Genomic DNA, 16,533 nt, shown 5'->3' on the forward strand with positions numbered 1-16,533 from the left:
TGGAGACCAGAACTGCACACAGTACTCCAGGTGTGGTCTCACCAGGGCCCTGTACAGCTGCAGAAGAACCTCTTTGCTTCTATACTCAATCCCTCTTGTTTTGAAGGCCAGCATGCTATTAGCCTTCTTCACTACCTGCTGCACCTGCATGCTTACCTTCATTGACTGGTGTACAAGAACACCCAGATCTCTCTAAACTGCCCCTTTACCTAAATTAATTCCATTTAGGTAGTAATCTGCCTTCCTGTTCTTGCCACCAAAGTGGATAACCATACATTTATCCACATTAAACTGCATCTGCCATGCATCTGTCCACTCACCTAACCTGTCCAGGTCACCCCATAATCTCCTAACATCCTCCTCACATTTCACCCTGCCACCCAGCTTAGTATCATCAGCAAATTTGCTAATGCTATTACTAATACCATCTTCTATATCATTAACATATATTGTAAAAAGCTGCGGTCCCAGTACTGATCCCTGCGGTACCCCACTGGTCACTGCCTGCCATTCCGAAATGGAGCCGTTTATCACTACTCTTTGTTTCCTATCAGCCAACCAATTTTCAATCCAAGTTAGTACTTTGCCCCCAATACCATGCACCCTAATTTTGCTCACTAACCTCCTATGTGGGACTTTATCAAAAGCTTTCTGAAAGTCCAGGTACACTACATCTACTGGTTCTCCCTCGTCCATCTTCAGAGTTACATCCTCAAAGAATTCCAGAAGATTAGTCAAGCATGATTTACCCTTCATAAATCCATGCTGACTCTGACCTATCCTGTTACTACTATCCAGATGTGTCGTAATTTCATCCTTTATAATAGACTCCAGCATCTTTCCCACCACTGAGGTTAGACTAACTGGTCTGTAATTTCCTGCTTTCTCTCTCCCACCTTTCTTGAAAAGTGGTATAACATCAGCCACCCTCCAATCCGCAGGAACTGATCCCGAATCAATCGAACTCTGGAAAATAATCACCAACGCATCCACGATTTCTCGAGCCACATTTTTCAGTACCCTGGGATGTAGACCATCAGGCCCCAGGGACTTATCAACCTTCAGACCTAACAGTCTCTCCAACACCAATTCCTGGCAAATATAAATTCCCTTCAGTTCAGGTCCTTCAGTCACTGTTACCTCAGGGAGATTGCTTGTGTCTTCCCCAGTGAACACAGATCTGAAGTACCAATTCAATTCTTCTGCCATTTCTTTGTTCCCCGTAACATATTCCCCTGTTTCTGTCTTCAAGGGCCCAATTTTCGTCTTAACCATTTTTTTGCCTTTCACATACCTAAAAAAACGTTTACTAAACCTTTCTTGTGCATACACCTATCCAAATTTTTTTAAAATGTTGTAACTATACCTGCATCTACCACTTTCTCTAGCAGTTCATTCCACATACAAACCACCCTCTTTGTGAAAAAGTTGGCCCTCAGGTCTCTTTTAAATCTTTCTCCTCTCACCTTAAAAATATGCCCCGAGTTTTGAACTCCCCCACCCTAAGGAAAAGACCCTTGCTATTCACCTTATCTATGCTCCTCGTGATTTTATAAATATCTATAAGGTTACCCTCAACTTCCTATTCTCTAATGAAAAACATCCCAACATATCCAGCCTCTCCTTATAACTCAAACCCTCCGGTCCCTGCAACATCCCGCTAAATCTTTTCTGAACCCTCTCCAATTTAATAATATCCTTCTTAAAATAGAGCAACCAGAACTGTGTACAGTACTCCAAAAGTGGCCTAACCAATGCCCCGTACAACCTCAAAATAACACACCCCAATTGCTACATTGAATGGTTTGAGCAATGAAGGCAAGCGTGCTAAACACCTTCTTAACCATCCTGTCTACCTGTGATGCAACTTCCAAAGAATTATGTACCTGAACCCCTAGGCCTCTCTATTCCATAACACTCCCCAGGCCCTACCATTAAGTTCTGCCCTGATTTGCCTTTCTAAAATACAGCACCTCACATTTATCCAAATTAAACTCCATCTGCCACTCCTCAGCTCACTGGCCCAATTGATCAAGATTCCTTTGTAATCTTAGATAACATTCTTCACTGTTGATTATATTCTAAATGGAAGTGATCATGGATTTAGAAGGTGCAGTCGAAGGATCTTTGAATTGCTGTAGTGCATCTTGTAGATGGTAAACAGCGCTGTGACTTAGCATTGAAAGTGTCAAGCTGTGTTGTTGCACTCATCTTGGCATTTGGGGAGTATTCCATCACACTTTTGACTTGTGCCTTGAACAGGCTTTGGGAAGTCAGAAGGTGAGTATTCGTAGCTTCCAATCTGCTCTTGTAGCCACTGAATTATTTATACGATGAGTCCAGTTGAGTTTCTGGTCAATTATAACCCCCTAGATGTTGGTAATGTGGAATTCCCTATTTTACACTAAGTGCAGTTTGTCACCTTGCAGCAATTTGAAGGTGCTCCTGGTTGGTCAGGGATGGACTGTCTGTTTAAAAGACCAGCTGCCCCAATCAATGACGAGATCAGGCACAGTCATTTACTGCCCATCTCTCATTGCCCTCGTGGTGGTCAACTCCTTCTAGAACTGCTTCTGTACATGTGCTATGGTTAGACCCACAATGTCATCAGAGAGGGAGTAGTAGAAGTTTGACCCAATGAAGGAACAGTGATAGATTTCCAAGTCAGGATGGTGAGTTACTTGGAGGGGATTATCTGCTGTTCTTGTTCTTCTAGACGGAAGTGGCTGTGGGTTCAGTAGGTGCTGTCTAAGGGGGCTTGGTGAATTTCTGCATGAATATTGTAGATGGAACGTACTGCTGCTATTGAGCATTGGTGGTGGAGGGATTGGATGTGTGTTGATATGGTGCGAATCAAGTGGACTGTTTTGTCCTGGATAGTATCAACCTTCTTGAGTGTTGCTGGTGCAACATTCATCCTAGAACACTCTTGATTTGTGCCTTGTAGAGAGTGGGCAGGCATGGGGGAGTCAGGAGGGGAGTTATTCACTGTAGGATTCCTACCCTCTGACTTGCACTTGTAACCACTGTATTTATTTGGCAGGTACACATAATTTATTTACTTTATGTATTACCTAACATTCTATCTCCTCCCATCCTGCCATCTATAATGATGTGTGACATATACACCAGGCCCTCTTCTTCTCCTTTAAAACTGTATCTCTTTTTATACTGGATAAAAGCAAATTACTGCGGATGCTGGAATCTGAAACCAAAAGCTTTGACAAAGGGTCAGTTAGACTCGAACGTCAGCTCTTTTCTCTCCTTACAGATGCTACCAGACCTGCTAAGATTTTCCAGCAGTTTCTCTTTTGGTCTCTTTTTATACTGTTCTTTATTTCCCTCCAACGAAAATGCATCACCTCATACTTCTCTGCAAATAAACACATCTGCGACCTATCTGCCCGCTCCGACAATTTGTCTGTGTTCTTTTGGCATCTTACACTGTCTTCCTCCTCAATTCACAATTCTTCCAAGTTCTGCATCATTTACAAACTTTGACGTTGTTCCTGCACACCATTAAATTGTAACAATAAATGCAAAGGTCCCAATAGCAACCCCTGGAGCACTCCACAATAAAACTTCCTCCAGACAGTATTCCTCTTAGTTTTCTATTTTATTTCCTACCTGATATAAGCACAAATTCTTTTCTTTGTCTTAATTCTTATATCCTTTGTTATTCAAGCAGCTCTGGATTTGCTTGTACTACCTTTCCCTTTGAGGGATTATAGAGGAACCTCGATTACCTGGCATTCGATTATCCAGCAAGATCGCAAACTCCCAATGCTTGGCTAAACTATGTTGTCCAGCATTTGATTATCCAGAAATCAGTTAACTGAACAAAATACTCCCCGCCTGTGTCCATCAAATAATCGATGTTTCTCTGTATTCCACAACTGTACCCGAACTACCTCAGTAACCCATATGAACGTTACGTTTTTTCTACCAACCTCCCACTCCAGTTAAACCTGCCCAGCTCCATTTTTGCCCACTGAGATCACACTACGCCAATTTATCTTTTTCTCATTCTGGATTGTTTCCTGTCAGTCTTCACCATCATCCATGTCTTTTTGATACAACGATCCTAAATGTTCCCCACTGACATTTGACTCACTTGGCCCAGCTGATTTCCAAGAACCAGATCCAACAATGTGTCCTTTTTTGTTGGATTAATCACATACTGTGTAGGATGCTCTCCTGCATGCAATCCAGAAAGACTTGCCCCTCACTGTCTCCTACAATATGAGTTTCCCAGTCTATATTTGGGTAATTGAAGGTGCATTATAACTACTCTAAAATTCTGGCATCAAATGTAGTCATAGAGATGAACAGCATGGAAACAGACCCATTGGTCCAACTTGTCCATGCCGACCTGATATCCCAACTCAATCTAGTCCCATTTGCCTACTTGGCCCGTATTCCTCTAAACCCTTCCTATTCATATACCCATCCAGATGCCTTTTAAATGTTGCAATTGTACCAGCCTCCACCACTTCCTGACAGCTCATTCCATACGTGCACCAGTCTCTTCATGGAAAAAGTTGTCCCTTAGGTCCCTTTTCTATCTTTCCCCTCTCACCCTAAACCTATGTCCCTCTAGTTCTAGACTCCCCCAACCATGGGAAAAGGTCTTGTCTATTTATCCTATCCATGCCCCTCATGATTTTATAAACCTCTATAAGGTCACCCATCAGCCTCCGATGCTCCAGGGAAAACAGCCCCAGCCTATTCAGCCTCTCCCTGTAGCTCACATCCTCCAATCCTGACAAAACCTTGGAGATCTTTTCTGAACTCTTTCAAGTTTCACAACATCCTTTTGATAGGAAGGAGACCAGATTTGCATGCAATATTCCAAAAGTGGCCTAACCAATGTCCTGCACAACTTCAACATGACCTCCCAACTCCTATACTCAATACTCTGACCAATAAAGGAAAGCATAACAAACGTTGGCTTCACTATCCTATCTACCTGCAACTCCATCTTCAAGGAAGTGTGAACCTGCACTCCAAGGTCGCTATGTTCAGCAACACTGAACCTTACCTAGGACCTTAGCATTAATGTACAAGTCCTGCCTTGATTTGCTTTTCCAAAATGCAACACCTCATATTATCTAAATTAAAGTCCATCTGCCACTCCTCAGCCAACTGGCCCATCTGATCAAGATCCTGTTGTACTGAGGTAACCTTCTTCCCTGTCCACTACACCTCCAATTTTGGGGTCATCTGCAAACTTACTAACTATATCTCCTATGTTCACATCCAAATCACTTATATAAATGAGGAAAAGTAGTGGACCCAACACCGATCCTTGTGGTACTCCACTGGTCACAGGCCATTATTCCTTTACATCCTTTCTGTTGATTGGGGTGGCTCTATAGAGTACACCTTGGCAATGATATTGTACCCTTTTGTTCCTTAACTCAAGCTAGTTTGATTATATCCTTAAATCCTCTGAGACATCCTCTTTCTCTAGCACTGCAATACTGCCACCCCTCCTCCTTTCCTTCCTTTACCTGAACCACCTGGTACCCAGTCTTGTTGTTCCTTGAACCAGTTTTCTGTTATTACCATATCACACTTCTACATAGCAAGCTGTGCCTGTAACTCCCTAACTTGATTTTCTATACTACACACATTCACATACTTAGTAATTCTGGTTTAGAGTTTATTTCTTTCTCCCTACTGTAATTTCACGTGTTAACATTCTATTCCTTAGGCTGGTGCCAGTTCCATCTCCACATATTTTGTGAACCAGTGTTTTTCTCTACTATTCTCTCTTGGTTCCCATATCGCCAGTCCTCCCAACAATACTAGCAAAAGGTCCTGCAAGGAACTCAGTCCTATCTCTGTTCAGGTGTAACTACCATTACACAGGTGCCATCTTCCCCAGACTAAGTCCTAATCTACCAGGAATCTAAAACCTTCGCTCCTGGACCAAATTTCCAGCCATGCATTTATCTGATTGATCTTCCATTTCTGTTTTCTCTTACACATGGTACTACATTTGAGATCCCGCTTAGTAACTTTTTATATAGCTTCCTAAATTCTGATTGCAGGACCATTTCCCCATGCTCCCTCAGTCATTGGTAATACCATGGACCATGATGTCAGGCTGCTCACCTTCTCCCAGAAAAATGTCCCATCTTAGACCATGGTGCCAGGGGGATCAACATACCATTCTGTAGTCATGCTGATGACCACAGAGATGCCTGTCAGTTCCTCCAATTAACTGATCTATCACAAATGCTCCTCTTTCTCCCCGCTCTGGTACAATAGACTGCACTCCTTTAAGGAAACAGTACACTCATCAGCTCCCAAACTGAAACAACCTACTTCTTTGGGACTGTCTTGTGGTCACTCATTCTGTTCCTTCCTCCAGGCTATGGAATTGCAGTGTGACCACCTTTTTGACTGCACTATCCACCAACTTCACACATCACAGGTGTGTCACATTGTCCCCAGTTGCCAGTCAAGTTTTGAAACATGGAGTTTAGGTTTCATAATAAAACTAGGCAAGCATCACTACCCTCTCCATGGATTCAGGTCTATGGGTGTGTCTACACTGTGTTGTTCATACACAACTTCTGTTCAACAAGTACTAGCAATTCGCACATTTAATTGTTAACCATTAAACCACAACCACTCTTCGAATAACAGAAATCCTACAGCGCAGATAGAGGCTCTTCAGCCCATCTAGTCTTTACCAACCCTACGAACAGCATCCCATTCAGACCCCACCACCACCACCTAACCACCCCACCTCCCCCCAAACCAAACCACCATATCCCTGTAATCCTGCAATTATTGTATCTAATTGCACCTCGCCTTCACAACCCTGGACACTACAGGACAATTTACTACGGCCAATCCCCCTAATCTGTACATCTTTGGACTGTGGGAGGAAACCAGAGCACCCAGCAGAAACCCATGCAGACACAGAGAGAATGTGCAAACTCCATACTGTCATCCAAGGCTGAAACATACCTAGGTCCCAATGCTGTGAGGTTGTAGTGTTAACCACTGAGCCACTGTACTGCCCGTTAACTGTTCTATGAACGGAATTAGAAACATAGAAACAATGCAGCACAGAAGGGGGCATTCAGCCCATTTTGCCTATGTTGACCCAAAGGTATCAAGATGCCCTTATTAATCCCCTCTTCCAACATACGACCCATTGACCTGTAGCTTACAGCACTTACAATGCAGATGCAGGTACTTTTTGAAAGATTTTAGGGTCTTTGCCAACTCAGGCAGTGAATTGCAGACACCCACCACACTCTGTGTAAAAATGTTTTTCCTCAGGCCCCCTCTAATCCTTCTGTAACACGGCTTGAATTTATGACCCTTAGTTTGTGAAATCTCTGTCAAGACAAACAGATTCCTCCTGTCTAATCTATCTCTAACCCCTCGCAATTTTGTATTCCTCAATCATGTAGACCCTCAGCCTCCAAGTAAAACAATACCAACCTCTCCAATCTCTCCTTGTAGCTACATTTCTCCAGCCATGGCAACATTCTAGCAAATCTTCTCTGCAGTCTCTCCAGTGCAATTACGTCCTTCCTGTAATATGGTGACGAGAACTGCACACAACACTCCAGTTGTGGCATCACCAGTGTCTTATACAGTTTCAGCATTACATCCTTATTTTTGTATTCTATACCTCTGCAAATGAAATAAAGCATTCTACAACTTTATCTGCCTAATTATCCTCCTTCTTTCGCACTTGCCCTCATTTCTAAATCAAGCTATACAAAATAAAAAAACTTCCTTTTCATCTTAAAGATTAAAACATTCAGAAAAACTAGCATTCCAGTGGCTTGTGGATTACAGCAATCAAGTAGGCAGCTCACCGCCATTTTCTCAAGGGCAATAAATGCTGGTTTAGCCAGCAATGCCCACATCATCATGTTTATACAAAGGTCAACCATGTTATTTTAATTGCCTCCATTATACTAAACATAAATTGATGAAATTGAGTAGTGCTCCATTATTGTTAGTGTCCTGGAGTGATGATGCCATCTTTTCAAATTTTTGATTGCCTTGAATTTATTTTGGTTGCAAGTGTAATGACTGAGATAACTTCAAAATTCATGCATTTGGGGGTGAGAAGAAGGTAACAATTATTTTCCAATTCAGCAGGATACTGCATCTCAATATTACTTTGACTGCTTTGAAAATATAATCAAGTTTTTAAGTATTCTCCAATTTCTGGATAGCGTGTAATTTTAACAAAAATATTACAACACAGTTGACCTTTTACATAAACATGATGATGTTAACACAAAATACATTGGGCACAATTTTAAAATTGTTTCTTTGTAATTTTCATGTCATAATATAAACATGAAACTAATAGCTCTCAGTCCAACTGCAAGAATAATAGCAACCAATAATCTGCAAAAAAATACTTGAAAGAGGGCAGAACGTTCACCGCCTTTACAAAAGATATAGAGCGTAATTTGTTCTCTACTTTCCTCTCAAGGGGAGTCAATTATAGCTTCAAGAGTTTACAGTTTAAATTATGCAAAATAAATTTACTTTGTGAATGAAACACTTGGGTATACCTTTTGAAAAATCTTGGCTTGAAGATCAGAGGGCAGCTGGGAATATATTGGTAACACAGCCAGTTGTGGAGCATTTTCCAACTCTTCTAGTCGTTCCACTATCTGATCACAAGTCACCTAGATGGAGAGTGCACATTTTAATTATCACAAAACAGTAATTCTGAACATGAGTAAAATAATCCTCAAATTCATTATTCCAATGTCAACAATTCAATCCACAATAAATCCTCATTTTAATTGTTCATATAACTGCAAACAGAATTTTTGGAAGTAAGTTCCAAACATCCAATTTAACCAGCACAAAAATTTAGGTTCACCTCAGTCTACCACTAAAGAAATGATGAGTGACCTGTGGTACTGTGCTTTTAATATTGCTCTTTGACCAAAGCAAATTAAGCTTTGAGCATGAATGGATCCGTGCAGAGTTCCAATCTCAAACAGTAATTTATATTAAAAAAACAGCATTGGCTCTTCACTAACATGAAATACTAACTAAAATGAAGCTGAAATAGAGTCCATTATTCTCAATCAGAAAACAGATCTAGCCCCCAAATGCTGTATATGCCTGACTTGGCTGCTACTTTGACAACTCTACACAGGGATCCTTTAACCATGTTTCCTCTGCAGTGAATTATGCAAAGCTGTTAGTGATTTGTCCAGGAAAGGTTCAGTTAGCTGGATGGACAGTGATGCCAACAGTATAGATTCAATTTCTGCACTGGCTACAGTTACCACGAAGGAGTCTCCTTTTCAACCTCATCCCCTCACCTGAACGTGTGGTGACCTTCAGGTTAAGTTGTCTCTCTGTAATGAGAAAGCAGCCTTATGGTCCAGTATGATTATGGCAACTTTTTACTTGGTTTTTCCAGTCATGTATGTACTAGCTACTGCTCAAAAACCAAGCTCTTCTACTCTCCTAGTAAAGAAATACCACATCTGCAGTGAAATTCTCAAAAGCAAGGACTGCTTTTCTCAACACCATCTACAAAATACACTCCCATTCAACTCACCTTTAATAAGAAATGAGAGAGACATGGACAATTTTAAAATTCTCTTGTTTTTCAAAATCCATCCATGAACTCACCCCCTCCCTATCTCTTTATTCCTCCAAGTTTAGCATTTTTCTTCATTTTCAATTTCATTGCTCCAATGTGCTAATGGGGCAGAAGTGAGTGCTGGGACAAATATGAGCTGGTCAGAGTGGGCCACAATAGAATTGTAAAAAGCACATCACATCTAATAAACCTAGATGAAGTTTTTGAGAAGATAATCAAAGTAGTAGATAAGCAAATATTTACATGGGTTTGCAGAGGTATTTGGCAAGATTCCAAACAAGTGGCTGTTAACAAAAACAGGAGAACATGGAAATGGAGGCAACCAATATGTTTGGGCAGCAATTTAAATAGAAAGTCACAGACAAAGTGTAGGATTAATGTATTTGCACCTCAAATTATCAGAATGAAACTAGTGGTCTCCTATAAATGACATGATAAAGGAATGTAGCTCAATATATATCTAAGGATTCTTAGAAGATTACGATCAGTGCATCCATTTTCTCTGCACCTGCTTCTTTTATCTTGGATGCATCCGATGAGGTTCAGCAATCTTATCAGTCCTTAGCCCCATTTGTTGCCCTCGTAATTCTTTCTCTCATGATAGTTAATTTATTCATTTCCCCTCACCTTGTTTGGCCCTTAACTGTTTAGTATTTTTGGAATTCTAAAAGCATCTTCTACCATGAGAACTGATGGAAAGTATTTACTCAACTGCTCTGCCATTCCAAGATCCCCATTATTATTTTGCTCTGGCTCCCATCAATCGCTTATCCCCTACTTAGATTCCTTCTAACAGTATATCTTGATTGTGAGCCATGAATTATTTTCTTAAACATCTGCCATTGTGTCTCAACTGTCTCTCCTTCCAAACTCTTTTTCCAGTCCACTCCAGCCAGCTCCACTTTCACTCCTTTGTTTCCAACCGAACCTTCACCCCCTCAAACTGAATGCTAAATTCTACCATATGTTGATAATTATTTTCCAGGGGATCTTTTACTCTGACATTATTTAATAAACCTGCCAAATTACACATCACCAGATCCAAAATATCCTGGTTGAATCAATAACATATTGTTCTGGAAAACTGTCCTGATTACACTCTAATGAATTCTTCCTTGTGGCTACCCTTGCCAATCTGATTTTCCCCAACCTACATGCCATTTTTTTTTAAACATGCCCTGTTTAATCTCCAGATTTATTCACAGTCCTTTCATATAGCTACTGTTACAGGGTTTATAGACTACTCTAACCAGTGAGCTCCTCCTCTTGATATTTTGTACCTCCACCCCTATGAATTCTCTGTCTTCCGATTCAAGATCATTTTGTGCTAATGAACCTAATCCATTCTGTACAAAGAAAGTTACTCCACTAAGCTTTCCTTCCTGCTTGTTCTTTTGAGAAATCACAGGCCCCTGAATATTTAGTTCCATATTTGATTTCCTTGGAATGTATCTCTGTAATGGCAATGAGATCTTAGCCATTACCCCAACTTTGTGCTTCTTGATATTGCACGGAGTGAATCGAATTGGCTGAAGACTGGCGTCTGAAATGCTGGGTCTCTGGAGGATGCTGAGATGGATGACCCATTGGCACTAGTGGGTGATGATTGTTGCAAAGATTCAGCCTATCCTTCGCTTTGATGTGCTGAGCTTTCTGATTATTGTGAATGGGAATGGTTATGCAGCCTGTTTTCCAGTGAATCATTGAGTTGTCCAATATCATTCCTGACTGAATGTCATAGAATCATATTGCGCAGAAAAGGAGCTTGGTCCCATCGAGTCTGCATCAATAATAACTACCACTTAAGGCATGCTAATCTCAATTTCCTGCACTTATCCTATGTCCTTGAATACTATGATAGTTCAAGTACTCATCCAAATTTTCTTTTTAAGGTGCAGGGTTTCTGGCCTCCACTACCTTCCCAGGCAGTGCATTCTAGATTCCCAACTCACCCTCTGAGTGAAACAAACTTTTTCTCAAATCTCCTCTAAATCTCCTGCCCTTTACTCTAAAACTATTCCCCCCCTTGACTGACCCCTAAACCAAGGGAAACTGCTCCCTACTGACCCCATCCATAACCCTCATAATCTTATACAGCATGTCCCCCTTCAGCCATCCCTGTTCTAAAGAAAACAATTCAAGCCTATCCAGTTCTCCTCCTAGCTCAGTTGCTCCATCCCAGGCAACACCCTGGTGAACCTCCTCTGTACCCCCCATAGTGAGGTGACCAGAACTACACACAATACTCCAGCTGTGGTTTAACAAACGTTCTGTACAGCTCCAGCATTGCATCCTTGCTCTTAAGGCAGGACTGCAGAGATTAGACCTGATACCCTCGATTCATTGACTATCAAACTGCTTAGCAAGAGACCTGTCTGTCTCTTGCTGCATATGCTGCTTGGTACACACCTAATCCTATTTTTAGTTCCATCATGTTGCCACTTCATGTTCAGGCATGCCTGCTGTTGATCCTGGCATGCCCTCCTACACTCTTCATAAAACTTTGGTTGATATCCTGCTTTGATTGTTATGGTAGAGTGGAGGATATGTAAGGCTATGAAGCTGCAGATTGTGTCAAGAGTGCAATTTAGCTGCTGATGGCCCACTGCATCTCATAAACGTTTAGTTTTGAGTTGCTAGATCTGTTCAACATCAATCACATTTAACATATAGATTTGCCACACAAAAGGTGAAGAATATCCTCAGTGTGAAGACAACCTTTGTCTCCAGAAGAACTGTGCATTGATTACTCTTAGTGATACAGTCATGGATCGATGCATCTGCAGCAGACAGATGCAGGGAAAATTACTGAGGATGAGATTCAAGTACAATTTTCCTTTACTTCCTGCTACAGACTCAATCTAGCAGCTATGACAGTTTTGGATTTAACCAGCTTGGTCTGTAGGGAGTGTTGCTGAACCACTCTTAGTAATAGACATTGAAGTCATCCATCCAAGTATATTCTAGATCCTTGACATCCTCAGTGTTGCTTCCAAGTGGTGGTCAACATGGACGCGTACTGATTCATCAGGCAAGAGGTGACAGTTCAAGGTAGTCAAGTGGAAGTATTCTTGTCAATGTGGGGGTGGGGTGGGGGGGGGGGGGGGGGAAGAAGTGGCCGTGGAGTGAGAGTGGGTCAGCTCAGGATTTTGTTTTTCTTTGAATGGGAGATTTGCTAATAAGCAATGGGATGGAAAGGTGGCAGGTGAGCACTGGACAGAATGGCAGGAAATGAGAGAGTTGGGCAAGCTTGCAATGAACGGGAGGGTCAGGTAGACTTGCAGTGAGGGGCGAGCTCGCGAGTAGGTGGGGAAGCAGCAAACCAAGTGAGGAAGCAACATACAGGTGAATCTGGCAGGAGAGCGACAAGCAGCAGTATTTCGGACAACTGGTGGTGCTGTTCCAAAACAGCACCAATTAATTAATGCACGTTCTATCAGCCCTGTCAGTAAGCCTTCAAAGTAATATTCACAATGCTAAGTGTCTTGTTCTGCCTAAGAATATTCATGGATTTCACCTCTCAAAAGTATAACTTGTGCACAAGTTGACCCTCTTTCTGCCTAAGAGGATTTGTCTCAAAGACTTTTACTTGTGTACAGTACATATGGCACCTTCATCAAGGCAAACATGTTGATCTGCTTATATTCAATTACAGATTAAACCAAACTTCTGAAACATTAATCCATATTGGCCTTATAGTCAACAGTTTTCCAGAATAGTTTCAGTGAAGGTCCTTGTTATGCATTGCCAGAACCAATTTAAGAAAAATAATAGGGTATGACAATTACCTTTTTAAACACAAAGGATTAATTTTCGTTTGGTCATTCAGTTAGTTTAATGAAAAGGAAAATTTCTTCCACTGACTGGCAAATAACGATGACAACAAGAGAGCATGTAATTCAGTCAATTTGGCAACTACTGAATGTTATTCTGTCCAGCCTATCTTTCCAGTTATTTCTTCCAATTGATCCTGAAAAGCATTTATCATGATTAAAACACACCCCTTTCTAGCTTGCCTTAGTACTCTGAGTTTTTAAAAAGATATAAAAATGAAAAGAGTACACTATTTTTAAACTTTGATAATTCCATACTCACCTCAATGTCTTCTTGGCCTGGCATAAATATTAAGATGTCACCCGGAATAGTTGATAAGTGAATTTGTAGAGCCTGCTTAACTCCTCCCTCCACATAATCTTCTGTGGGAGTCTAAAAATACACAATAAAATACACTGTAAGTGGCCTTATAGAGAAACGTACTTAGAAGGGATTGGGATCGGGATCGGGGCTGGTAATAGTATGAGTGATAATACAGCTGAAATCTATAACTAACTTGTATTGGTGGTCTTCAGTAATGCCATAAATGTTTATTTTATCTGCAAATTCTGAAAATTAAGAAGTATCGCAAAGGAAACAGGGCATAATTTACATATGACATGATCATGAAACGAATATGCTGGACCATCACTTACAGTTAACCCATACAACAGCTGATTGTAAACACAATGCATTATTTTGCTGTTAAATAGTGTGTCCTTTTAAAATTAGAAAATGTAATTATTGTTAAGCCGTTCAGTCCAACTGTTTGAAGTCAGTCAGAATTCAATGGCTTCTCATTCTCCAAATCAGAATGTAATGTGAAATGACTGACTTTCAATCATTTTTTCCATCCCAGGAAACATGCTTGTAAATCTCATTCACACTCCCCCCAATGCTTTTACCTATTTCCTATAACGTGGCATCCAGAACTATACAGTATGCCTGGTGCTGTTCCTGGCATGCTCTCCTGCACTCTCCATTGAATCAGGGTCCATACCCTGGCTTAACAGTCATAAGGTCATAGTCATCGTCATAGGGTCATATGGCACAGAAACAGACCATTCGGTCCAACTCGTCCATGCCAACCATGTTCCCAAACTAAATTAGTTCCACTTGCCGGCCTTTGACCTATATTACTCCAAACCTTTTCTATTCACCTACTTACCCAAATGTCTTTTAAAACATTGTAAGTGTACCTGCATCCACCACTTCCTCTTGTAGTTCATTCAACACATGAACAACTGTCTCTAAAATCTTTCTCCTTAGAGTGATGATATGCTGGGCCATGAGATTGCAGATTGCGTTGTTGATGCCCACAACACCTTATGGATGCCAAGTCTTGGATAGATCTTTTCAAAAGCTGTCCCATTTAGCACAACATGATGGAGGGTATTCTCCATGTGAAGACAGGACTTGGTCTCCACAAGGACCAGTGGTCACTCTTATCATTACTGTCACGGACAAAATGCATCTGCAACTGGCTGACTGTAAGAATCATACAGCAAGGAAACAGACCCTTCAGCCAACTCGTCCATGCCAACAATCCTTCCCAAACTAAACTAGTTCCACTTGCATACATTTGGCCCATATCCCTCTAAACCTTTCCCATTCATGTAGCTGTCCAAATGTCTTTTAATGTTGTAACTTTACTTGCATCCACCATTTCCTCTGGCAGTTCATTCTACATACAAACCACCCTGAGTGTGAAAAAGTTGCCCCTCAGGTCCCTTTGAAATCTTTCTCCTCTCATCATAAAAATATGCTCCCTAATTTTGATCTCCCCCATCTTAGGGAAAAGACCTTTGCTACTGACCTCATCTATGCTCCTCTAATTTTATAAACCTTTCAAGTCACCCCTCAACCTCCTACACTCCAGTGAAAAACGTCACAGCCAATCCAGCCTCTCCATATAAGTCAAATGATGCAGTCAGTTGAGGTCAAGTCTGTTTTTCGCTCTTGTTGGTTGCTTCACCAGCTGTCATAGATGCAGTCTAGTAACAATGTCCTTTAGGATCCAACCAGCTAAATCTGCAGTGCTGCTGCTAAGACACTTTTGATGGTGGACATTGAAATTTCCCACCCAGAGTATATTTGCATCCTTGCCACTCTCAGTGTTGTTCAATATTGAAGAGTACCAATTCATCCACTGAAGGAGGACTATACATGGTAATCACCAGCATATTTCCTTGCCCATTTTCATGCTGAGGCCATGACCCTTCATCACATCCAGACTCAATGCTCAGGACTCTCAGGGCAACTCCCTTCCGTCTATATACAACTGTGCTGGTAGGTCAGGATGTATTAAAGATGGTGATGTTGGTATCTGGGATATTGTGTGCAAGGTCAGATTCCATGTATATGTCTACGACAGGCTGTTGGTTGACTAGTTTGAAACCACTCTCTCGAATGTCGCACTAACTCTTGGATGACAATTGACAATACTGATGTAATACACGTGAGTAAGTGAAGTCATTTGCAGTAAAGTAATAATGAACAATAATTTAGTTTATTACCATTGGTTACCTGGGTAATGTTTGAAGAGAAAATGAGGTCTGCAGATGCTGGAGATCAGAGATGGAAATGTGTTGCTGGAGAAGCGCAGCAGGTCAGGCAGCATCTAGGGAACAGGAGAATCGACGTTTCGGGCATTAGCCCTTCTTCAAGGGCTATTCCTGAAGAAGGGCTAATGCCCGAAACGTCGATTCTCCTGTTCCCTAGATGCTGCCTGACCTGCTGCGCTTCTCCAGCAACACATTTCCATACCTGGGTAATGGACTGGAGATTGGGATTTTAAAAGAAAAGTTTGTACAGAAATAGAAATAGAGGAAAGAGGGTCAACAAAAATAATGATGATATTATGGAGAAGCAAAATCTTGTTTTATGGGAAAGTAGAAGTTCTCAGAATGGTTTATTTGTAGGGTTTAGTGATCCTCACAAGAGTTGTATATTCCTTTATAGTGTCAATGTGCAAAGATGGAAAGTTAATTGAACTCTAGCTTTTGACTTAAATAAGGTTAGATCCAAATCAGAAAACTGAAAGAACTGTGGATCCTGGAAATCAGAAACAAAAACAAAAGACAGAAATTGCTCAAAAAGTA

The 16,533-nt window shown here is 41.1% G+C and overlaps 1 protein-coding gene across 1 annotated transcript in view; it reads right to left on the minus strand.

The window, feature by feature from the left end:
• dhx38 (DEAH (Asp-Glu-Ala-His) box polypeptide 38) overlaps positions 1-16,533 on the minus strand; it is a 136,799-nt gene that overhangs the window by 63,965 nt on the left and 56,301 nt on the right. Inside the window, exons 16-17 of the mRNA XM_043706699.2 lie at positions 13,715-13,825; positions 8,565-8,681 (exon numbers count right to left, since the gene is read on the minus strand). Of these exons, the coding sequence (XP_043562634.1) occupies positions 8,565-8,681; positions 13,715-13,825 (228 nt within the window). The remainder of the gene's footprint in view (positions 1-8,564; positions 8,682-13,714; positions 13,826-16,533) is intronic.

This window comes from Chiloscyllium plagiosum, unplaced genomic scaffold, assembly GCF_037043375.1.
Source record: "Chiloscyllium plagiosum isolate Xiang-an unplaced genomic scaffold, Cpla_swu_hap1 HiC_scaffold_17, whole genome shotgun sequence".
Lineage (NCBI taxonomy): Eukaryota > Metazoa > Chordata > Chondrichthyes > Orectolobiformes > Hemiscylliidae > Chiloscyllium > Chiloscyllium plagiosum.